The sequence below is a fragment of the Pseudonaja textilis genome, chromosome 6, assembly GCF_049901715.1.
Source record: "Pseudonaja textilis isolate UNSWEBS1 chromosome 6, rPseTex1.2, whole genome shotgun sequence".
Taxonomy (NCBI): domain Eukaryota; kingdom Metazoa; phylum Chordata; class Lepidosauria; order Squamata; family Elapidae; genus Pseudonaja; species Pseudonaja textilis.
Window position 1 is genome coordinate 49,979,237 of NC_141995.1, and position 24,115 is coordinate 50,003,351.

Below are 24,115 nucleotides of genomic sequence, written 5' to 3' on the forward strand. Positions count from 1 at the left end.
GTGCCCAGAAAGAGAAATAACTGCCTCTACCTTGGATTGAATTCACAGCCTCACAGCCTGTGAGGCGAGAGCTCCACCTCTAAGCCATCGCACCCCTCTCAAGGACTACTACCTGTACTTGTGGAAAATCTGTGGAGTATGCGAACTTTGAGAAAAATAACACCAGAAAGCTGTTGGTTTTATTATGGTGTTCATATTTATTCATACAAACAGTGGGTAGACAAGACAAGATATGGTTGAAGACAGCCATAGATTTCTAATTTAACAACCCTGTAACAAAAGGTAACTAAATTTAACATTTATGAAAATATAAATCTTTGACCCGGGGTAATTCTTCGCCCGACAATACAAAGTTTACATAAAAACATTCAGTATGATCTATTGGTTGCAAACAAGTTAAGAAAAGGCATTATTCATATTCTAGAGGGGCGTTTACACAGAAGAATTGTATGCTACAGTCAATTCTGTATTTGTTTTACAAAAAGGGCCACTGAGGTTCAAAATACAGACAGTTTTGGAAGTCCAATAGGTTAAACCCGAGTCCTGTCCAATCTTATGCTGCGTTTATCTACTGACCGACAATTTACTTGTCTCCAAAGAGAGGAAATTTTTAACAATATGACACTACTGTCAGGGCTCCAGCAGTTACTCCTCATTTAAATCATGAGTCTCAAGCCAAACTTCCAAAACTTAAAAAGGATTTTTTGGGAATTAACATGCCGGCACTGCCTGGGTGTATCATAATTCATATTCTCCAATGGGACACATCCATAGCCCAGAGTCATCAATCATGCTCTCCAGTTAGAATTTTGCACGGCAGAAACTTCAATCACCTAGTTACTATCTTTGAAAACATTTATGGAATGCAGTTTTGGTTTGCAAACAGCTGCACTGCTCCCCCTCCCTTTCTGTTGGCAACTCTAAAAAGACCATAGAAATATTTTATGAGTTGACAACCACCAGGGAAGGGAAGAAAATGGATAAACACAATCCAGACAATAAATCCATGGCTCAAACAATCCATGGCTCAAACACTTTAACCATTTTAACCATTTAACCATTTTAACCATTTAACCACTTTAACCATTTAACCATTTTGCTCTGACTTCATACATCATCGTACACTTCCTGATAGAGGGATGTGCCAACTCACAGGCTAAGGGGATGAAAGGTACTTTAGCTATGTGACATCTATGCAGTAGTTCTTGACTTACATCAATTTGTTTGAGAGAGGAAAGGAGAACAGTGGAAATCTATGAGCCGGTTCTTGGGACAGAAGAGCCACTGCTGCTAGCAAAGCCCCATCCTAGCTCTGGGGATAAAGGTGTGGCAGAGAACTATTCATCTTCTGGCTGGCTGGACTTGTTAGCCTGCGAGAGAAATGTTTCGCTGGGGCTTCCAGCATTCCTAGTAAAGGAATCTTTTGAGTTCATGTCAGAGGGAGCTAAGTCAGAACACTGTCTGTCTGTCTCTCTCTCCCTCTATCTCTATCATCTCTATCTATCTATCTATCTATCTATCTATCTATCTATCTATCTATCTATCTATCTCTAGCTATTATACATCCATCCATCCATCCACCTATAGCTATTCTCCATCCATCCATCCATCCATCCACCCACCTATAGCTATTCTCCATCCATCCATCCATCCATCCTTCCATCCATCCATCCATCCATCCATCCATCCATCCATCCATCTATAGCTATTATCCATCCATCCATCCATCCACCCATCCATCCACCTATAGCTATTCTCCATCCTTCCTTCCTTCCTTCCTTCCTTCCTTCCTTCCTTCCTTCCTTCCTTCCTTCCATCCATCCATCCATCCACCTATAGCTATTCTCCATCCATCCATCCATCCATCCATCCATCCATCCACCTATAGCTATTCTCCATCCATCCATCCACCTATAGCTATTATCCATCCATCCATCCATCCATCCATCCATCCATCCACCTATAGCTATTATCCATCCATCCATCCACCTATAGCTATTATCCATCCATCCATCCATCCATCCATCCATCCATCCATCCATCCACCTATAGCTATTATCCATCCATCCATCCATCCATCCATCCATCCATCCATCCACCTATAGCTATTATCCATCCATCCATCCATCCATCCATCCATCCATCCATCCATCCATCCATCCATCCACCTATAGCTATTCTCCATCCACCCATCCATCCATCCATCCATCCATCCATCCATCCTTCCTTCCTTCCTTCCATCCATCCACCCATCCATCCACCTATAACTATTCTCCACCCACCCATCCACCCACCCAGACTCTCATCATGAAACACCTAGGATGTGATAAGTAAGCAACATACAATTGTTGGGAATAAATGTGGAGCAGATCCTGGTTGAAACAAGTTAGCCATTCTAGGTAGTCTGATCCTTAGAATTCTGGAGGTTAAAAAAAAGAGAATATGTTTTATTCACAATCTTTAAAACAACTGAGGGAGAGACTTCTTGACAGTGAGGACAATTAACCAATTAACCAGGTCACTGGAGGTTTTTAAGAAGAGTCTAAACAGTCACTTATCTGAAATAGTGTCGGTTATCCTGCTTGAGCAGTGGGCTGGACTAGAAGACCTCCAAGGTCCCAGTTCACTCTACTCTACTCTACTCTACTCTACTCTACTCTACTCTACTCTACTCTACTCTACTCTACTCTACTACTCTCTACTCTCTACTCTCCTCTCCTTACCTCTTTTAAACTGCCAAAGATATGCCTTTTTCTTAAAAAAAAAAAAAGCTATTAAATTTCTGTTTTTTCTTTTCAGGTTATCCTTGACTTACTATCTAACCATTTAACAATGGCCCCAAATTGCTGTGCAGCCCCCGCCCGCTCCGTTTTTTGCCTCCTGGGCCTCAGGAAGCCTCACGGGAGCCCGTTTTTGCTCCCGGGAAGCTTCCCTGAGGCCCGAGAAGCCAAAAATTGGAGCATGGGTTGTGGCGGCGGCGCTGTGTTGCAGAAAAGAAGAAGCTATGCCCACCCAGACACATGGCCACTCCCATCTAGCCACACCCACAGAACTGGTAGTAAAAATATTCGCATCCCACTCCTGGTCGTAAGTCAAGGACTAACCGAGCTGATGAATGACTTTAAAACGTTGGATGGTTGGGGGAAAAATACTGTAAGGAAACGCACCCGAGAGCTCAATTAAACTAAAGCACAAACGTATTTGGTCAACTGGCACACCTCCTCTAATGTCCAATTTCTCTGCTGCAAATTTCAATTTAATTAGGCAGCTGTTTCCATATGTCCGAAAACCCACCAGGATCTGGAGTAACACCTTCACCTTTGGACGTATATAGTTGGCCTTGCGTCATTTGAGAATTCAAGACTCCATGGCTCCCAGGAGGCCGTATATTACCTTCTTTTAACGACTCCATAATCCCTTGCAGGGTGAAATCTGGAGCTAGCGGAGGGTTTTTACTGGCCGGATGCCCTTCTTGTTGCCAATGTGCAGTTTTGTTCACCAGATATATTCTCCTCGTGCTGAGAGAGAGAAATATCTGCTTCTACCTAGGATCCAACTCACAGCCTCCTGACTGTGAGGTGAGATCTCTAATTCTAGGCCACCGCACCACTCTCTCAGGAGGCTGCCTAGAAGAGGTTGAAGGTGTTCAGCCTCCTGCGAATGATGTGCAAATTCCCTCTGTGGTTCAGTATAAGCCCGTCTTCTGTTCAAATTTGCTCGGAAGTCTTCTGCTCCAGGGGATGTTACAAGAAAAATACTCAGAGTCCTCAAATATTGGCTGACAAAACCGGAACAGGTGTGTGTTTTATCTATTTCTGTTATAAAATGCACACAAGTTGGGATGGGATAACGGTGGGCTTTATTTTAAAATGGAAGACCAGCCTACACGTCTAAGCTGTTCATACTTGTAGACATTTAGAAATATTTTATACTTTCTGTAATGAACGGGACGGAACCTCCATCTTAAACTCATGTACTTTATCTTAATTGAGCTGCACAGGTCCAAGTGGGCATCATTCATTGCAGGCTTTCTAGATAAGTTTGGACTACAAGTCCCATCGCCTCTAAGGGCTAGCTGGGTAAGAAAAGGCAAGGGTAGGAGAAGAGGAGGAGATGAGCTAAAAATAAAATAAAAAATACAATCAGAAAGACATCCCTATTTTTCCTACAACCCCCACCTCCCCCAGGCTTCGAAGGGATAGAGTCTTATAAAAGGCCAGCCCAAAGCAGTGAAGTGAAGAGTATGATATTGTACAGAGAAGTAAGAAATTTATTACAAAGTGTAACAGTAAAGAACCCTTGAGGCAGCCAGATTTTTTGCTGTTGTTTGCTTGTTATTCAGCACGTATGCGAGCATGTCACTGGAATCCCCGAGTAAATTGGTCATCGTGTCTGTGTTTCACGCAGGAAAAAACAGGAATGACAATAAGGCAGACACTAAATGCGCCAGGAACAGTGGTAGGATTCAACCGGTTCACACCAGTTCACTCGAAACCGGTTGTTAAATTGCTGGCTGCCCCCCCCACCCCTTCCAAGAGTCCCAGGGAATCCCCAAGCACCCTATTTTAGCTCCCAAAAGTGCAGGGAGGCTCACTAGGCCCCAAACAGGGTGTGACGGTATGGGCGGCCTGTTTTTGTTCCCCGGGGGAGTGCAGGAGGCCGAGTGCTGCCTGTCACATCCCCTGGCCATGCCCACCATGGCCACGCCCACACAGCTGGCCATTAGGGCAGAGAAGTTGGTGTTAAATTATTCAAATCCCACCACTGGCCAGGAAGGATGTGTGAACTCTTCCATTCTGATTCCTGCAAGGATTAGAATCAGCTGGACTTTCCCAGAACAGAATGGTTCATAAGAGTGTTTTTTTTGACGTAAAAAGAGAATGGAACGGGACGGATGGCTCGTAATGCCCTCTCTGATGGGAAAATGTTATCCCTTAAGCACTGTACTGAAAGACATGGTGAAAAAGAAACAGCATGAAATCCAGACCAAGTTGCTTTCTTTACCAGGGGATCCAATCTTGGCAACTTTAAGGCTTCTGGACTTCAACTCCCAGAATCCCCCAGCCAGCCACGCTAGATCCCGTAAAGCAGGAGCGTGCAACCTTGGCGACTTTAAAACTTGTGGACTTCAATTCCCAGAATCCCCCAGCTGTCTGGGCTGGAGGATTCTGGGAGTTGAAGTCCCCAAATCTTAAAATTGCCAAGGTTCCACACTCTTGCTTTACAGGATCTAAATAAGCCATTTTGTAAAATTTTGTATTTTTGGAATAGAAAAACGTCCATCGATGTTTGAAATGCTTGCAATTTGGGGTATTTTTAAAAAATTCTTAGCACTTTATGTGTGACTTTTAGATTACTTCAACTGCTACTCTACCTGGACCAGGTAAGAAGAAACAAAAGCAAGCGGAACGAATCAACGCTATAAGACTATCGAGTTAAGTGACAAAAGATTTACATGAAATGATGGCCGTGACTGAAAATCTGGGGGAATTAGTACTATTCACGGGCTGAAAAAAGCCCTTTGCTGTTTTTTTTAAAAAAAACAATCAATTTTGTATGTGTGTGTGTGTTGGGGGTGGGGTTCTAATAGCTGCTATTTCAAATGTTTATGGAATGCATCGAATGTTTCAGGGTGACATGTAACATCTGGTTGCACCATCAGAAGGAAATAACCCCCCTTCCTTTTTTTGCAAGTGGTATCAATTCAAAATTGCTTCTGCTCAGCTGGATTTTTTTTTTTTTTTTTACAAAAAATGCTTGATCTGCCTCATTCCAATATGAAATATAGCATCCTTCTTATTGAAAAACCTTCCTCCCCACCCCGTTTTAAAAACAGCAGAATCCATCCGACGATATTGCTTGAAAGAGTCAGTCAAAGACTGTGGATCGCCTTCGGAGATTTTTCTCTCTGCCTCGTTTGTCAGTTTTTAAACCGGCTCTTTTAAAAGTGGGCTTGGGCCTCAATAACAAATGTGACATCTGCGGTGTGGAAGGGCGAGCAGACTCCTTGTTTGAGGCTCAGTTGCCAGCAGTGAACACGCGGCAGTCTATGGCAGAACACACTTTGTCGTAGCAATAGTTGTGTTTTTTGGTGGGGGTGGTGTCGCTGGACTCAGCATCGACCACGGTGATGGGACTGTCTCTCGCAAACACCTCTGTCGATTCTCTCCAGATACAGTCTGCAGTCGCTTTGAAGGTGTAATGGTGACACTTTGGCTTCATCACCTGACTGGCGTTGTTGAAAATCTGCCGGCTGTTGGAAGTAGCGATTTTGATTTTCAGGGCGGCATCCACGCGATCCACCACAGTATACGTGGAGATGCTTCCATCGTCGAAGCCCACAATGATGTTCAGGTGCCTCTGGGAAAGAGTTAGGAAAGTGGGGGTTTTGTAGAGTGAGCAGGCCCCGATGTTTTTGCCATCTGCCAACCTCATTACAATTAAGATAGAGATGGCGCTGTTATCCTCGTCATCTTCCCCGCTGCGGAAACAAATGTACACCAGATAGCGTCCGTCCTGAGACAGCTTCTGCCTCCAGATGATCCCCGAAGCATGGACCACTCGAAGCTTGCCACTGTGAAGGTCCAGGATGTTGATGTTCTCATCTCCACGAGAGAGAATCCCCAGTTTTCCACTGGGCGATATTTCAAAATCCTCTAACGTTTTCAAGAAGCTATTAGGCAGCTGTAAACGTCTAGAGACAACTTCTTCGGTAAGACTGCAGATGTTCACGGTTTCAGCAGATGTGATAAAGATCACACTATCCGGGCTGTCTGGGACAAGTTTGATATCCACAATGGTGATGCCATCATCACAAGAAAGCTTCTTGGTTATGCTACCAGTCCACAGGCTGACCGCTAAGACTTTGTTCTTTGTCATTCCAACCACAAAGGTGTTCGCTGTGGTTATAAATGCATTCTGCAAGGCCACAAGAATGTTGCACACACGGTGTCCAGTCGACAGCCTCCAAACCCTGGATGCATTTTGCTCACAGAGGGAGACCACAAACTGGTCATTGTGGGTTATCAACAGTTGGCATATCCTTTGCCCATTGATGCGGAAGAGATTTTCGCCGGAATCCGTTTGCCACACATACTGGCTGCATTTGTCATCAGACGTAATCATCAATTTCCCGTTGGATGTCAGGACACAGTTTTCAACCAGGCTTTCATGCTTAAATATTGCTTCAATGAATCCCGTGCTGAAGTTCCATTTATGGATAGCTTCAGATCCATCCAGTGTGTAAATCGCTTCCCCCTTGGCGGGCAAAACCAGTCTTTGGATGGGCTTGCCAGTTTTGTCAATGTTGGACATTGCAGTGATAATATCGATGTCCCATACCGAAAGGACCCCACTGGTGGACAAGGAGAGTAGCATGTTGTGATGGTTTGACTTCATCAACCTGACAATGTTTCCCGAGATTTCTTGTAAGGTCGCCATGCACTGCCCGCTATCTCTCCTCCAAACGAAAATGGCTGAGGTGTTTTCGATAGACGCAACGATGCAGTCTCCGTTTTTGGATAATGCAGCCGAGATGAAGCGCTCGTTCCTTTTCGCTCTAAACTTTTCTGCGACTTTCCACATGCTCGTGTCCAGCAGGTCTATGCTGAGAGATTTGCAGATTAAAATGGCACTTTGGTCTTCAGCAAGTTCAAGGCTGACAAATTCACTATCCCCTCTCCTGCAATCAAAGTCATCCATTAATTGAGGGTGGGAAATTTCCTCTGTGTTCCAAATAGAGAGGGCCCCTTCGCTGTCCACCATGACCATCTCTTGAGCTGCATCTAAGATGAGAAGAAATTTAACAAACCCTCCCGAGAATTCAGAGGTCACTGTGGCCAGCTTGTCACCACTGCCCAAATGAAATATTGATGCCGTGTTCAAATGTTGTCCACAGAACGCGTACATCCCATCTCCTGAACACTGGATGCAAGTGACTTCATACCAACAGTGGAATTGATGAAGGGGCCACCCGTACAGTAGATCGATCACCGTGATGTCCTTACTGGCTTCCAGCCATGACAGCACATGGTTTACAGAAAGGGCAAATCCATTTATAAAACTGGAACTCACTCCAATGCCGCTATGCTTTGATCCTTTAATTTCCACCTCGGAGAGAAGACAAGAGTTTAGATTGTCATAAATCAAGAGTGTGTTCTTGGTGGTGGCCACCACAAGGTATTTTTCATCAGTCGTCAGTTTCATGCCCAAAATAACTGACTGAGCGGTTGTAATTTGCCTTAAGAGTTGGCGAGTCTCGATATGCCAGGTACTGATGGACCCATTTTCTAGAGCAACAATAACTATACTTGGATTGAAGGTAGGTAGGATTTCGGTCACTTGAGAGCAGCTGGAGGACAGAGGTAGTCTTTCAGGACTATAAGTGACATCCATAGAAGAATGAAGTGGAACAATAGAACAATATTTAGGACCATCTTTGTCACACTCTAGAAGAAGCTGTCTCAGTTTGGGCAAGGAACTGACCACTGGCAGTAGCCTCTGTTGTAATTCCGCTGAGAGGGTCCCTGGGTATTTTGTCACTTTGTGTTTGATGGCCCGCAGGGTGGTTGCTAGAAACTTCAGCTCTTTTTCGTGTGAGTAGTTGTAGGCCAGCTCCACATCCGAAAGGGCTTTGTCAAACTGTCCAATTTTGATCATGGTGTAAAGCCAGCTGAAATTCATGATGACGCCGTACAAAATGTCATCGGTTTTCCCGCACTTGGTCAGGTGGTGCAAAAGCTCAGTCATTTTCCGGTGGTTAATGAAAAAAATGTTGGGCTCCAAAGGGTTGCACTGAAAGACCCAAGGCTGGTCAGGGCACTGCCTGTCAAAATTCATGAAGTCCATCATGTGCCTCTCTTCATTGTTCATACTCCTGCTGTCAATGTCCAGGCAGCCGTTCAGATACTGATCCTCGCCGTAAAGTGATTTCCTTCGGCCTCCAGACCAAACCCCTAGAAAATATTCTGCCATGACCATGTGCATTTCATGCACGTCTTCTTCCCTGTGAAGATATATCTTTTGGGCAATCAGTTGTAGGTGCCGATTAGCCCAAACTAAAAGGGTTACGTTTTTCACTTGTCTTTCTATCAGGTATCCTGTTAAGCCTTCTTTCAGTTTTGCAATGTAGATGTAAGGTACTCTCAATGGATTGAGGTATCGGATGCGTTGACTTAGTTCGAGCATGACGGTGTTATCGAGCGCTAAAATGTCTTCCAATTCCATTTCGCTCAAGCCAGCTATGGACATGGTGATGTAGCCAAGGGCTCGGGATAAAAGTTTCGACCCGCAGCTATTCTGAAGAGACCAGAACATATGTTCTATGCCATCATGAACAGTGATGCAGAGTGAAGACCCATCGACATCCTTGTGAGATTTCCAACTTCGAACCTCTCGGAAGGTTAAGTTTACAAACATCGGCAAGGTGCACTTAGAGAAAGCCTCGTTGACATAGATTTGTTGGCCCGATGTGACTTTCCTCTTCACTTGGAGCAGCTGTTGCTTGAGTACTTGACTGCACATCTTTCTGTCCCTTGCTGTCAGCTCGATGTAGTTGTCTTCGTCGTGGATAAGGCTCTTCAGTTTTTGGAGTATGCTGTGCTTGTTTGGCAGTGTGGACAAGATAATTCGGACTGAACGAGGCAGGTGAACCGGAAGCCACCACAATTTCCTGGCGTCCTCGTGATCAGCCAGCTGTTCCAGAGCGTCAAAGATTAAAACCAGGGGTCGATGAAAGGTGGACTCATTCAAAAGGTTAATGAACAAGTCTCGGAGATCATGGGTCTTCTTCGGGTAGCTTTGCACTAGGCATCGATAGTTGATTGCTAACTGTTCACAAATACTTTGGAGGAGAGTCCTCAGGTCTGTGCTCATCTCTGTGGATCCTATAAATCTTATGATCACCACGGGATCCGATTCCGGTCCCATCTCTTCCTTCAGCCAAGCATAAGCCTGCAAATATAGAAATGCAAAGGGGTTAATTGTTCAAATTAGTAGACCTCATCTGGACACAAGAAACACGGTAAATAGAGGTAGTCCTTGCCTTACAACGGTTTGTTTCAGAGGTGGTATTCAGCATGTTCTGACAGGTTCTGGAGAACCAGTAGCAGAAATTTTGAGTAGTTCAGAGAACTGGCAAACACCACCTCTGACTGGCTCCGCACCCATCTCTTCTCTGCTTCCCGAGTCCCAGCTGATCAGCTGGGTCTTCTTTGCCCTGCACAGGAGAACGGAGCTGGAAAGCAGGTTAGTGGGGTGGGGAGGAAATGGGGATTTTACAGTATCCTTCCCCTGCCATGCCCACCAAGCCACACCCACCAAGGCACACCATGCAACATAGGGGCAAAACTCAACTATTGAACTTCTCACTTAGCAACAGACATTTGGGGCTCAATTGTGGCCCTATGTTGAGGACTACCTGTACATCAAAAATGATTGTGGGAACTGGGTATGTCCAGCATAAGGAAGAAAAGGACTAGGAGTAATTTGATAGCAGTCTTCCAGTATTTGAAGGGCCATCACAGAGAAGAAGGGTTCAATCTATTTTCCAAAGTACCTGACAGCAGGACAAGAAATAACGGGTGGAAGGTTATCAAAGAGAGATCCAACCTAGAACTTAGACTTATATACCACTTTACGGTGCTTTTACAGTCCTCTCTAAGTGGTTTACAGAGTCAGCCAGTGGTGGGTTTCAATTTTTTTACTACCGGTTCTGTGGGCGTGGCTTAGTAGGCGTGGCTTGGTGGGCATGGCAGGAGAAGGATACTGCAAAATCCCATTCCCTCCCCACCCCACTAACCTGCTTTCCAGCTCCGTTCTCCTGTGCAGGGCAACAAAAGAAGACCCAGCCAATCAGCTGGGAGCCAGGAGGCAGAGAATAGATGGGGGCCAGGCCAGTCAGAGGTGGGATTCTGAACTACTCAAAATTTCCTCTACTGGTTCTCCAAATTACTCAAAATTTCCACCACCGATTTCCTGAACCACTCAAAATTTCCGCTACCAGTTCTTCAGAAGTGGTCAGAACCTGCTGAATACCACCTCTGGAGTCAGCCTCTTGCCCCCAACAGTTTGGGTCCTCATTTTACCCACCTTGGAAGAATGGAAGGCTGAGTCAACCTTGAGTCTGGTGGGATTTGAACTGCTATCTTGCAGGCAGCCGGCAGGCAGCAGAAGTAGTCTGCAGTACTGCACTCTTAACTACTGCGCCACCATGGCTTATAGTAGGGAGAAATTTCCTCTTCATGAGAACAATTAAGCAGTAGAATAGCTTGCCTCCAGAAATTGTGGGTGCTCCATCTCTCTCTCTCTCTCTCTCTCTCTCTCTCTCTCTCTCTTTCTTTCTTTCTTTCTTTTTCTTTCTTTCTTTTTCTCTCTCCCTCTCTCCCTTTCTCTTTCTATCTTTCTCCCCTCTTTTTCTCTTTCTCTTTCTTTCTCCTCCTCTCTTTGTCTCTGTCTCTTTGTCCCATCTTTCTCTCTCTCTCTTTCTCTATGCTTCAAAACTAATTCAAAAGACAGAAAAAAATGCCTCTTTTTTTTGAGCCTGAAATAAAGTTGAGCCTTCTTTAAGAGTCTCGTCAACTTCAATGAGTCAAGTGCTTTCTCCTTTCTACACGCAGTTTTCAAGAGCAAGACAACCAACAGGGGAAGTGATGTAGAGGAAGCTCTAATTACAGCTTGCCACAAATAGACTTAAAACAGAAAAGTAGTCTTCAATTAGGTTTAAAACAGTAGGGGAGGGGTGGAAATCACAGCAGCGCTTTTACCTTCTTTGCCACTTCTGCTAATAAAAATGTTTTTCCGGTGCATGGCCCTCCATAGACAATAAGAGGATTAATGTGGCCCATTTTCTTAGGCAGGAGGTATTTGCGCATGATAGTTCTGGCCTCGCATCTATATTCATAGAAGGAAGAGTAGGTTCTACACAGAGAGGAATGTTGAAGGACTTCATCATAAATCCAGTCTGTCTCTATGTCAAAATTCTGTTGGACTGTTGCTTGGATGATGTCTATCATGTCTTCGTAGAACTGTTTGCCAAGACCATCAATGTAGTGGCTCTCCACTTCTTGGGTGTAACCGTACTTGATGTCACAATGGGTAACGGAAGTGTAGACTCTCAAGTTGGAAGAAGCCACAATGGTAGGTACAAATTCGTCCCTGAGTCGGATGAGTTTCTCAAGGGCTTCCGGATCCCTCAGAAACTTCCCACCTCCGCGAAGCACGTCCATGTATTTCTCCATCTCGGGAACTTTCACAAAACGTTCGATGTTGGCAATCTTCCGGATGTAGCAAACGCACTTCTTTAAAAAAGCCGGGGTTTGTTTTCCTAAGGCAAAATCGAATTCGTCTTCGATAGCTGGGAGGAAGAGAAAAGAAGAAGAGGACATCTAAAGATGGTGGAGAATAAAGTCAAATCGGCTGCACGGAATCCTAATTTACTAGGCCATATCAAAGACGTTTGGGGTTTTTTTTGTCCAAGAGGCAACTGGACTTTCTGGTTTTTCTTTGAAGACATTTCGCTTCTCATCTAAGAAGCTTTTTCAGCTCGGACCGGATGGTGGAGAAGTTCCTGAGGTTGGCTGAAATTCTGGGAGTTGAAGCCCATCCATCTTAAATGTCTGGGGAGATTCTCAGTCCTCCAAGTCATGGTTGTCCCAAAGGTGGTTTTTCAAGAGGCAACTGGACTTCCTGGTTTTTCTTTGAAGACATTTAACTTCTCATCCAGGAAGTTTCTTCGGCTCTGACTGGATGGTGGGGAATGGAAGGAGTTATACTCCTTGCAGACAGCTGGTCATTTTCATCCTTTTAGCAAGCTGTTGAGGGCACTTGGAGGTTTGTCTGTGTCCTCAGTGTCACCTGAATAGTACAAATGAATGTGGAGCCTTCTTGGAACAGCTACAAGGACTGTAGACTAGAGATAGATGGCAGCTGAAGAAGCTTCTTGGGTGAGAAGTCTTTGAAGAAAAAACAGAAAGTCCAGTTGCTTCTTGAAAAGCACCTTTGGGACAATCATGACTTGGATGACTGAGAATCTCCACAGACATTTAGGCCATATCAAGTTCTATCAAGTTCTTTTAATTGTTTTCCCATATTCTATTCTTGGGCCCAGGAAGATAAAACCAGTTATGGTCTGTATAGGTAGTCCTTGACTTACAGCCATTCATTTAGGGACTTTTCAAACTTACAACAGCCCTGGAGAAAGTGACTTATGACCATTTTTCACACTTATGACCTCATTCCCATGATCACGTGATCAAAACTCAAGATGCTTGGTGACTGATTCACATTTATGTCCTGAGGTCACATGTGATTTCCCTTTGGTGACCTTCCAACAAGCGAAATCAATGGGCAAGCCAGATTCACTTAGCCAAAATGTTAGCAGCTTAACAACTACAGTGGTTCGCTGAGCAACAGTGGTAAGAAAGGTCACACAATTAAGTATCGTACTTTATGATTCTTGACTCTTGATGAATGTATCTTTTCTTTTATGCATACTGAGAGTATTTAAACTAAGACAAATTCCTTGTGTGTCCAACCACACTTGGCCAATAAAGTATTCTACATTCTACAATGAGGCCAAACTCACTTTAACAAACATCTGACTCAGCCCACAAAATTGTGAGGCTCTATCAGAGCTGAAGAAACTTCTGAGATGAGAAGGGAAACATCTTCAAAGGAAAAGCAGAAAGTTCGGTGGCCTCTTGAAAAAAAAAAAAAGTACCATGGGGATAGTTTTTACTGTGGTTGCAAGTCGAGGACTACTGTGATGACCTGAGGCATGGCACAAAGACAACCCAGCCAGATAATAAGCAGGGGTCCTTTTATTAGCTCCAACTTTGCCCCCAATGTCCCGGTTATCTTCCGGTTTGGAGAAAAACTCTCCCAAGAACCTGCAACAGCCCTTGGCTGCAGATATTCTTAGTCCAAAATGTTGTAAACAGAAAACTTTGAACTATAAATCCAACAAAGCAAGATAAGGCAATAAATCCGGCAGGGCATGATAAGGAGTTCCAGAAGTGAAGTAACATGGGAGTAAATCAAACCAGTTGGGAGGATTCCAGGAGCGCAGCTAACAGCAGCCAACATTTAGATAAACTCAATGTTTGTTCTGCGCAAACGCAGCTTGCAACTGCATCTCCTTTAAACTCCCTCCCCAGTGTGCCTTGTGAAGTGAATCAGGGCCCTCTCCTCCCTCATAAGCCATGCAACCCACGTTACTCTCTTCTCTGTTCTTCCCTATGTGCCCTAGGGTGAAGAGGGGGGTGGGCCTTGGTCTTCCTGAGCCCCCTCTCCCTTGTTCTATCTCTTCCCTGCTCTGCCCAGCCCCAGTTTCATCCACAGCTAACGGAGCCACTCTCCCACTCCCTGACGGCTGTTCGTCTTCCTCCTCGGAGTCAGACTCCAACGGGGGCAAGACAGCTACTTGTACAGTGCCTTTTCTATATCTTCATCATTTCAGGAGCGGGGCTGAAGAGACCCAATTTAGGAACAATAATACCTGCGATGAAGAATTGCACGCCATTAGTGGCTACGATTCGTATCAAAGGAAATTTATTTCCTTTTGTTTTGCGCATACTTCCCTGATCAGGTGCAATCCTATCTCAGCATTTATCTGTCTATGCACTGTGCCTGGATTTCATGTTTACCAGAAGAAAGATATCTCTTTGCTTGACTGTGTTTCATTTTCCCCTTTTCATACAGTATCTTCACGGCTGTCTTAAACATCACCTTAATTTCTTCTGATATCTCCTGCCATTTGCTCTCACTGACAGGGTTGCAAGAGGCTTCCATCTTTAAAGCAACAAAAAGGAAAAAAAGAAAGAAAGATCAATGGTTTAGACAATTGCAAAAAGCAGACTCAAGGGCATGCTAATAAAATTAACATTTACGCTTTTAATACATTTATTTATTAAATTTATCTGCCCCCTTTCTGCTTTCAGGAAAAAAAAATCCTTCAGGAACTATATGCACAAATCTGAAGGAAGGAATATTTATTTTTAAGTGGTGTATGTATAATTCAAGATAAGTGAGCCTTATTAAGATAACTGATCTCAAAACTGATCAATCAGAATAGAGCTGGAAGGTTTTCTAGTCCGATCCCCTTGGAAGGGTAATTGAGGGCCACATCAGGGTTGTGTTTCATATCAGGGGGCCGGCGTGAAAGTGGGTATGGTTGAGGGCGGTGGCAGCCAGCTTGACGTCACTCATCGAGGCTCTATTTTTGGCTGTGACAGCTTCCTGCAGCCCTCTGCCAGTGAAAACGGAGCTCGGGGGGTGTCATGCACAGCCTTCCCAAGCTCTGTTTCTGCTGGCAGAGGGCTGCAGGAGGCCATCACAACCAAAAACGGAGCCCGGGGTTAGGGGGGCATATGTGGCCCTTCCAAGCTCCATTTTCATTGGCAGTGGCACCGCAGGCCACTTCTTCACTGTTTCCAGGGCAGCCCCATGGGCCAGATCTAAGCACCTCGCCAGCTAGGTTTGTGCGAATCGGATGTGAATTTTACAGCTGGTTCGCCAAACGGGTAGTTGCAACAGCTGGCTGGCCCTGCCCACCCTACCCCTCTGCTCCCAAGAGTCTCCACACATCCCGTTTTGCATCCCAGGTAAGCGCAGGGCCCGTGCAAAGGCCCGGGGAGGTTGTTTTCACCCTCCTGGAGGTTTGAGGAAAGACTCCGGAGCCCAGGTAGGGTAAAAATGCCCCCCCCTCCCATGGTGCAGGAGGCAGACTAGGCCACACCCACCCAACAACTGGGCAGAGAACCAGTTGCTACATTTTTTTGAAGCCCACTCCTGCTTGGAGGTGTTCTAGTCCACCGCCCCGCCCAAGCATGCGCACACAACCCCCTCACCGCATTGCAAGCCTTTGCACATGTGTACGCAACCCCCCTCACATGCCGCATACCTCTGCACATGCACGATAGATACCCAACAATCAGCTGGCTGGCGGTGTGTGTGTGCACCCATGCGCAGTAAGGCTTTTCCGGGCAACCTCTCACATGCCAGCAGAAGTGGCTCTGCGTGCCATTTCTGGAATGTAGGCCAGAGGTTCGCCATCATGGCCCTATCAATTTGAATCCCACCACTGGCTGGAAGGAGCCTTGGAGGTCATCTAATCCAGCCCCCTGCTCAATCAGGACACCATATACCATCTCAGACAAGTGACTGTCCAGTCTCTTCTTAAAAATCTCCAGGGATGAAGCCCCCACAACTTCTGATGGCAAGCTGATATAAGTGATAAGTCCACTTTAAGATAAGTGAGCAATATTAAGATAAGTGCAGCCAAGATAAAAGTTTGCTATTTTAATTGGGGAGCAACCAAACTAACACATTTTTATCTTTGCTGCATGGTTAGCGGGAGCATAAATTTTTGATAATAGGTAAGAAACTGTACAGCACATATTCAGAATACAGGGAGACTCATAGAGGTGAGCTATAGAAAGAAATGAGCTATACGAAGATCACCTGCAAAAAAAAAAGATTAGGCAAAAATGATCTGCTGTTCCAGAAATAAATGCATCAGGCTCTGATTGCAGAAAAAGTAGGTGGGGTTGCAAAAATCACACATTTTTTATTATTTACTTTTACAGCGGTAGCCCTAAGGCAAAGCATATTTCCACTTCAGAGAACAGGGTGTGACTCAAACTGATTCTTGTTTTGTTGAAAGGAAAAAAAAAGAAACCTTCATTTGTACACACAAACCTGAAGGACAATTTTTAAAAATTATGTGCTTATTCAAAGTTGTTACTCTGGTGTACCCATGGGGTGAAAAACGCTGTTAAAAAGTAAGGGTGGGTTTCAGTAAAATACCTCACTAAGAATAACTGAAGATCACTTGACTGAGATGTGGTAAAATAAAAATACAATGACTAAATAAAAATAAAATAAATAAAAACAACACAATAAAAGTTTCTTTTTTTAAAAAATATATTTATTACTGTTGGAAGACTCCTAAATGATTTTGGGCACTTTACATAGTTAAAAGTGGGAGAAGAATAGACAAACGATTAGCAATTAGAGAAAAGGGTATGTGTTCTTGAGTTTGGCTCATGAATCATGATTTAATTAGGGCGATTGCTGGAATCCTGACAGCATGTACATGGATTATATGGGTACTCTTTGACTTATGACCACAGCTGAGCAGTGGTGAGCAGCAACTGGTTTAACAACTGGTTTTGTGAGCATGTGCTTTGTATGCACACACATGCTTCACTCATGTGTGCACGTGCACAATAAACACCAATTTGAGCCTCTCCAGCTCACCTCCCCGGTTGTTGTGGTCCGCTGAAAGCCTGTGGAGATGGCAGCAGAATCGGACAGTGGGGAAGAACATGGGCCAGTCCAGGAGTCTGGGGAGGACTCAGACGATGGTCCTGCGTCCGATGCAGAGATGGGCCAGGACCTTCTGGGAGTTATGTGTGCTGACTCCGGAGCCTCCAGAATCTGATAGCAGCAAGGCAGAGGAACAAAGGGAGCCTGTTCCCAGTGCGTGTGTGTGTGCAGAGCTGTCAGAAGGCAAGAGCAGTTAAGACAAAAGAGGCGACTCGGGAGTAAGGCTTGGAGGTAATTGCCCCTCCCATAAGATATAAAGGAAGTGCAAGGAACCTTTGCAGGAAGCAACTTTGTTTGCTCTGGTCAGTTTGGAACCTGAAAGCTCCGTGGTGAATTTGTGCTCCATTTGGTTTTGAAAGACTAACTGGTACTTTAGTCGTTGGCCACACTTCAAGAAAGATAAAGGTGCGTTCTTATCAGATTTCTTCCGAAGGACTTTGGCAGACTTCCATGGGACTATTTATAACTGGTTGAGACTCATTACGGGCTGTGAATGAAGATAATTCACAGCTGTTGAACTAAAATAAAAGGGTTTTGGATTTAACATGTGTTTGTTGGTGTCTCAGGAAGTCTTGGTCAGAACACCGGTAAGTAGACCAGCTGAGGTGCAGTAATTCACTTTGCCACACATATCAGCTGAGCTGCAAAAGAGGGAAATGTAAGACAGGATAGGGTGGGGGCAGGTGGGTGGGGCCAACTGGTTGTCATTTGTACCAGTTTGCTAGAACCGGTCTGAACTGGCAGCAGCCGACCACTGGGACTGAACTCAGAATTTCTGTTGAAAGTTAGAATATTTCGGTCATGAGATGTGACACCTGGAAAAATATGGAAGGCTTCACTTAATCCTCTAAGAAAAGATCGAAGGCCAATGAGGTCCAGGTAGAAGAAGAACATCATGGCTTCAAAATCTAAGGGTCTGGTTTGGACAAAACTCAGCAGCCCTTTTTTGTGCAGCTGTTGATCAAAATAGGATCGTCAACATGATCACCAACGTCCGATGACGGATATGGCACAACACCAAGGGGAAGTTTAATGAAAAGAAGGACTGGGGTGACATAATAGCAGTGTTCTAATAACTCAAGGGCTGCCACAAAGAAGAGGGAGTCAAGCTATTCTCCAAAGAAGCAACAGATGGAAACTAATTGAGGAGAGAACCAACCTAGAATGAAGGAGAAGTTTCTTGACAGTAAGAACAATTAACCAGTGGAACAACTTGCCAGTGGAAGTTGTGGGTGCTCTAACACTGGAATTTTTAAAGAAGAGATTGGTCAACCATTTGTCTGAAATAGTATGGGGTTTCCTGCCTAAGCAGGGGATTGGACTAGAAGACCTCCAAGGTCCCTTCCAACTTTGTTATCCTATTCTATTTTTCACATTTATGACCGTTGCAACATCGCCACGGCCATGTGATTTACATTCAGAGGCTTGGCAACCGACTCGTATTTATGATGTCTTGTGGGTCACGTGCAAGGGTGGGATTCAAATTTCTTAACAACTGGTTCTGTAGGCGGGGCCTGATTTGTGGGTGTGGCTTGGTGGTCATGTGACTAGTTAGGCATGGCTTGCTGACTGGGCATGGCTTGGTGGTCATGTGACTGGGTGGGTATGGCTTGTATGTAAATATTATAAATATTTACTTTTCTGCCATCGGCTACCTGGGTCTGTCACATAAAATTTGCTTGCCAGCAAACTCATAAAATTAGCTCGCAAGCAAATTCACGAAATTAACTCACAACATACCATGTATGTAAATATTGAATTTTTTATTTTAAAAAAGAGCAACTTTTACCCCAAAATCAGGCAAAACAGGCAAGCAGATTGAGTTGCTTGCAAAAGCACAGATTTATTTAGAGATCTATCTTTCTGCAATCTGCTACCTGAGCCTGCACTGAAAAATAGAAGCTTCAGTCCTAAGGAAGGTCCAGCTCTGCTTTTAGATTAGCTAGAAAGCAAGAAATCCAATGATTTCTGATGGTCAGGGAAGAAAAAAAAAAGGAAAAATAGCAACTTACCAAAAATTAGGCAAAGCACAATGCAGGCAAGTTAGAGGGTGCGCATGCCAAGTAAGGAGTGAGTAGTAGGGAGGGATCGGGCCAGCCAGGGGCATGATTTACCAGTTCTCCGAACTGCACAGAATAGTAACAACCAGTTCTATAGAACTGGTCTGACCAGGTAGAATCTCACTCCTGGTCACGTGATCAACTCCCATGACCTTCTGACCAGCCATGTCAATGCGGAAACCAGACTTGCTTAGCCGCCAAGTTCCTAATTTCACAACTGTTGCGATTCATTTCACAAATGTGGAAAGAAAAAGTCGTAAAATGGGCAAAACTTATGGAGCAAAATTTCTCACTTAGCAATACAAAGTCTGGGCTGAATCGTGGTCGTACATTAAGGACTACCTTTATGAAAATATGTGTTGTGTGCATGCACCATAGTTTATTGTACTTAAGAAGGGAAAAAAAGTACATTTCCAGTTACTTTTCCATAGAAAAATTCGACTTCGAATCTAAGGGGTATACTTTTCCTGCCCCATCTGTTTGCTTTCTGAATATTGTTTCCATGGCAACTATGGAACATGGTTTTGCACCAACTCATCATAAGGAAAGTTTCCATGGCAACTCTCCCATGCTGTTATTTCCTCCCCATCTCTTCCCCTCCCCAGGTCTGACAACTGAAGGACTTCTAAACATAAAACAAGAAACTTGGATGGGCAGGTGAAGGAATGACTACTTTCACTAAGCTAAGTATGTCCCAGCCTATTGAAGAGAAGAGAACGATTAGCGAGGACATGTTGATGGTCTTCCAGTACCTATGGGACACTTTAGTTTTTCCTACACCTAGGCAAGAAAAACCACAAGTACACATATAGACTGGGTGAAACTAGGCTTAACAGCAGTAACTGTGAGAGGGATCTTGGAGTCTTAGTGGACAACCAGCTAAATATGAGCCAGCAGTGTGCAGAAGCAGCCAAAAAAGCTAATGCAATCCTAAGTTGTATTAACAGAGGGATACAATCAAGATCAAGGGAGGTACTAATACCACTCTATAAAGCCTTAGTAGGACCACACCTAGAGTACTGCATCCAGTTTTGATCACCACACTATAAAAAAGATGTTGAGACTCTAGAAAAAGTACAGAGATGAGCAACCAGGATGATTAGGGGACTGGAGGCTAAAATATACAACGAACAGTGCAGGAACTGGGCTTGGCTAGTCTAATAAAGAGAAGGACCAGGGGAGACATGATAGTGGTCTCCCAATATTTGAGGGGCTGCCACAGGGAGGAAGGGTTCAAGCTATTTTCTAAAACCACCTGAAGGGCAGACAAGGAATAATGGATGGAAACTGAACAAGGAGAGATTTATTGTGGAGAAACATTCTGACAGTGAGAACAATCAACCAATGGAACAGAAGCTGCCCTTGGAAGTTGTGGGAGCTTCATCACTGGAGACTTTCAAGAAGAGATTTTCCATCTGTCAGAAATGGTGTAGGGTCTCCCACTTGGGTGGGGGGGTTGGACTATATGACCTACAAGGTCCCTTCCAACTCTGATTATCTGTCATCTGTTATCTGCCCTCCTAAGCTCCATTTTCACTGTCAGAGGGTTGCAGGATGCTGTCCCAGCTGAGAACGGAGCCCATTGTCGCTGGGAGAGTGATGTCATACTGGCCATGCCCCCCTGAGGTCAAGCATAACCCTGATTAGCGGCCCTTAATGAAATCGAGTTTGACACCCCTCTCCTAAATCAACACCCATGTGAAGAAAATTTACCGTATTGGGATTGCTCTTCAGAATGTCAGGTTTCGGTTTGAGGTAATAAGTTGGGGGCACGGCATTCTCATCCCGGCAGTAGCACTCTTCCAAAATCTTGGTTTCCAGCTTTGCCTCAACAGCGGCATCCAGAATCATTTCAAATTCTGAGGATTCCACTTCCCCCGGGATCCGGATGCTTCCATATTTTTCTCCCAGAAGACCCTGTTGTGCACAACAACACAGAACAACCTTCAGGCTATTGGCAGAACTGGATAAGATAGTAACAGGGACAGAAGAAAGATTGATTTTTTAAAAAAGATGTATTAAATGGAGAAAAAAACAAGTGAAGGAGACAACGATAGCATGGGCAAAAAACTTTGGTTATACCAGGGATGGCGAAGCTTTTTGTTGTGGTGTGCCAAAAGTGCACACACACACGCAATAGTGTGCATACGCTTGTGCTGGCACCCATAATGCAATGTGCCTCGCCCAGGAGTGGGATTCAAATTTCTTAACAATCAGTTCTGCGGGCATGACCTAATTTGTAGGTGTGGCTTGGTGGTCATGTAACTGGAGGGGTATGGCTTGCTGACTGGGCATAGCTTGGTGATCACTTGACTGGCTGGGTGTGGCTTGTATGTAAATATTGTAAATATTTATATAAATATTTATTTATTTTTATAAAAAAAGAGCAACTTTTACCCAAAATCAGGCAAAGCAGGCAGACAGACGGAGTTGCTCACAGAATCATAGATTCATTCAGAGAACTACCTTTCTGCAATCAGCTGCCTGAGTCTGCACAGAAAAATAGATGCTTCAGTCCTAAGGAAGGTTCAGCTCTGCTTTTAGATTAGCTAGAAAGCTAGAAATCCAATGATTTCCTGATTTCTAGCTAATCTAAATCTCCTGGCACAGGTGATGGTCAGAACAGCTGATGGTCAGGAAAAAAAAAAAAGGAAAAACAGCAACTTACCAGGCAGGTAAGGAGTGACTCGGTGGGGCAGGGTGGGGCCAGCCAATGGTGCGATTTGCCGGTTCTCCAAACTGCACAGAATTGTAACAACCGGTTCTATAGAACTGGTAGAACCAGGTAGAATCCCCCCCTGCCCCCCCTGCATATGTGCACGCAACACCCTGCCCCCTTACCTGCACTGTGCATGCGCATGCCTGCCAGCTGATTTTTGGCCCATTTAAGGCCGTTTTTGCCTTCCCAGAGACTTGAGGGAACCCTCAGGAGACTCCGGAGGCTGAAAATGGGCCTGTTTCAGCACTTCCGATATGCTCCTTTTTCGGCCTCCTGAGGCTGCAGAGGCTTCACTCGAGCCTCTTGGAGGGCAAAAATGGTCTCAAATGGGCCGAAAATCAGTTGGGAGGTGCGTGCATGCGCAGTGTAGGTACGTTTGGCTGGGGCTCGTGTGCCCACACAAATGGCTCTGCATGCCACCTGTGGCACCTGTGGCCATAGGTTCACCATCACAGGGTTATATAATAGAACTAGATAAATGGCAGCAATTGTGGGACAGAAACTACAAATTAACAATGTCAACTGCACATAAAGAAAACTTGTACAAGATGTTTTATAGATGGCATTTTGCGCCACCAGTGTTGGCAAGGATGTTGAAAAATAAATCAGCTAAATGTTGGAATGCCACCAGGTACCTGGATCAGAGGTGGTATCCAGAGGTGGATCAGAACTGACCAGTTCTGGAGAACCGGTAGCGGAAAATTTGAGTAGTTCAGAGAACCGGCAAATACCACCTCTGACTAGAGATTTTACAGTTTCCTTCCCCTGCCACAGCCACCAACCCACACCCACAGAACTGGTAGTAAAAAAAATTGAATCCCACCACTGACCTGGATCATACTATCATATGTGGTGGACATGTGTAGAAGCAAAAAAAATTTTTTGGACAAAAATACATACATGGTTGGAAAAGATGATACAACAACATATTGACTTAAAACCTGAAATATTTTTGTTGGGGATTTTACCTGAAACTTATACTAAAGAGAATGCATATTTAGTTATGAATGTATTAACCGCAGCTAGAATTGTATTTGCATAAAACTGGCAAAGTGAAGAGATTCCTACTGATGACAGCGTGATCAGGGAAATATTAGAAAAATGCAGACATGAATAGATTAACCCTTGCAATTAAAGAGAAGGAACAAACTGAATGTTATATGATATGGAAACTATTTTTCCCATACATATGAAAATTAGAAGCACAAGATTAGTGAAGTATAGAAAATATGTTGATAGAATTAAAACCATTAAAGTGAGGATTATGTATATTAATATTATGTATATCAGTATTAAGTTAAGAGTAGAGAATTAATATTAATGTAATGAACAAGGCTGTAAACTCTAATTGTTATGGCACAAGGTATTTGTACCCAGATGACACACTGTTTAATGGAAGATGGATTATTTGTATTAAAATAATGATGATGATGATGATGATGATGACAACAACAACAACATTCAGGAACTAGGCTGATGACATTGTCCGTAAAAACTTAGACAACCATTTTCCTTCTTCCAAGAGGTGAATAGGCCCAGTGACAAAACAAGAACAAATCAAAACCATATAAACTTCACCTTCTGTGATTATCCAGGGCATGGCACAAAGGCAGCACAGTCAAATAACCAATAAGAGACCCTTTGCCTCCAATATCCAGGTTACCTTCGGCTGGAGAAAAACTCTCCCAGGAACAGCCTTTAACTGTAGAAAATTCAGTCCAAACAAGGTACACACAAACGGTAACTAAAAATCCTCACAAACCACGCTGCAGTAATTAACTTGACAGGGCAGGAGAAGGAATTTCGGACTTGAAAGCCCAACAAAATACACACAGTTGGGAAGATTCCAGAAACACAGATAAACCACGACGATACCAGATAAATTCACGATTTGCTCCCAACAATTTGCTGCACGCAGCTTGCCTTTTTAAACACTGTGTTCCCAGTTGCAGCTAATGAAGGGAATCAGGGCCCTTTCCTCCCCCGTAAGCCATGCAACTCACATTGCTCC

At 44.3% G+C, this 24,115-nt stretch overlaps 2 protein-coding genes across 2 annotated transcripts in view; one reads left to right on the forward strand and one right to left on the reverse strand.

Annotated features, from left to right (window-relative positions):
- LOC113435791 (toll-like receptor 6) overlaps positions 1–24,115 on the forward strand; it is a 458,202-nt gene that overhangs the window by 395,871 nt on the left and 38,216 nt on the right. The gene's annotated exons all lie outside the window — the stretch shown is intronic.
- Positions 5,831–24,115, reverse strand: part of NWD2 (NACHT and WD repeat domain containing 2) — a 72,424-nt gene continuing 54,139 nt past the window's right edge. Inside the window, exons 4-7 of the mRNA XM_087936819.1 lie at positions 21,099–21,302; positions 14,643–14,787; positions 11,763–12,352; positions 5,831–9,951 (exon numbers count right to left, since the gene is read on the reverse strand). Of these exons, the coding sequence (XP_087792945.1) occupies positions 6,019–9,951; positions 11,763–12,352; positions 14,643–14,787; positions 21,099–21,302 (4,872 nt within the window). The 3' untranslated portion in view covers positions 5,831–6,018. The remainder of the gene's footprint in view (positions 9,952–11,762; positions 12,353–14,642; positions 14,788–21,098; positions 21,303–24,115) is intronic.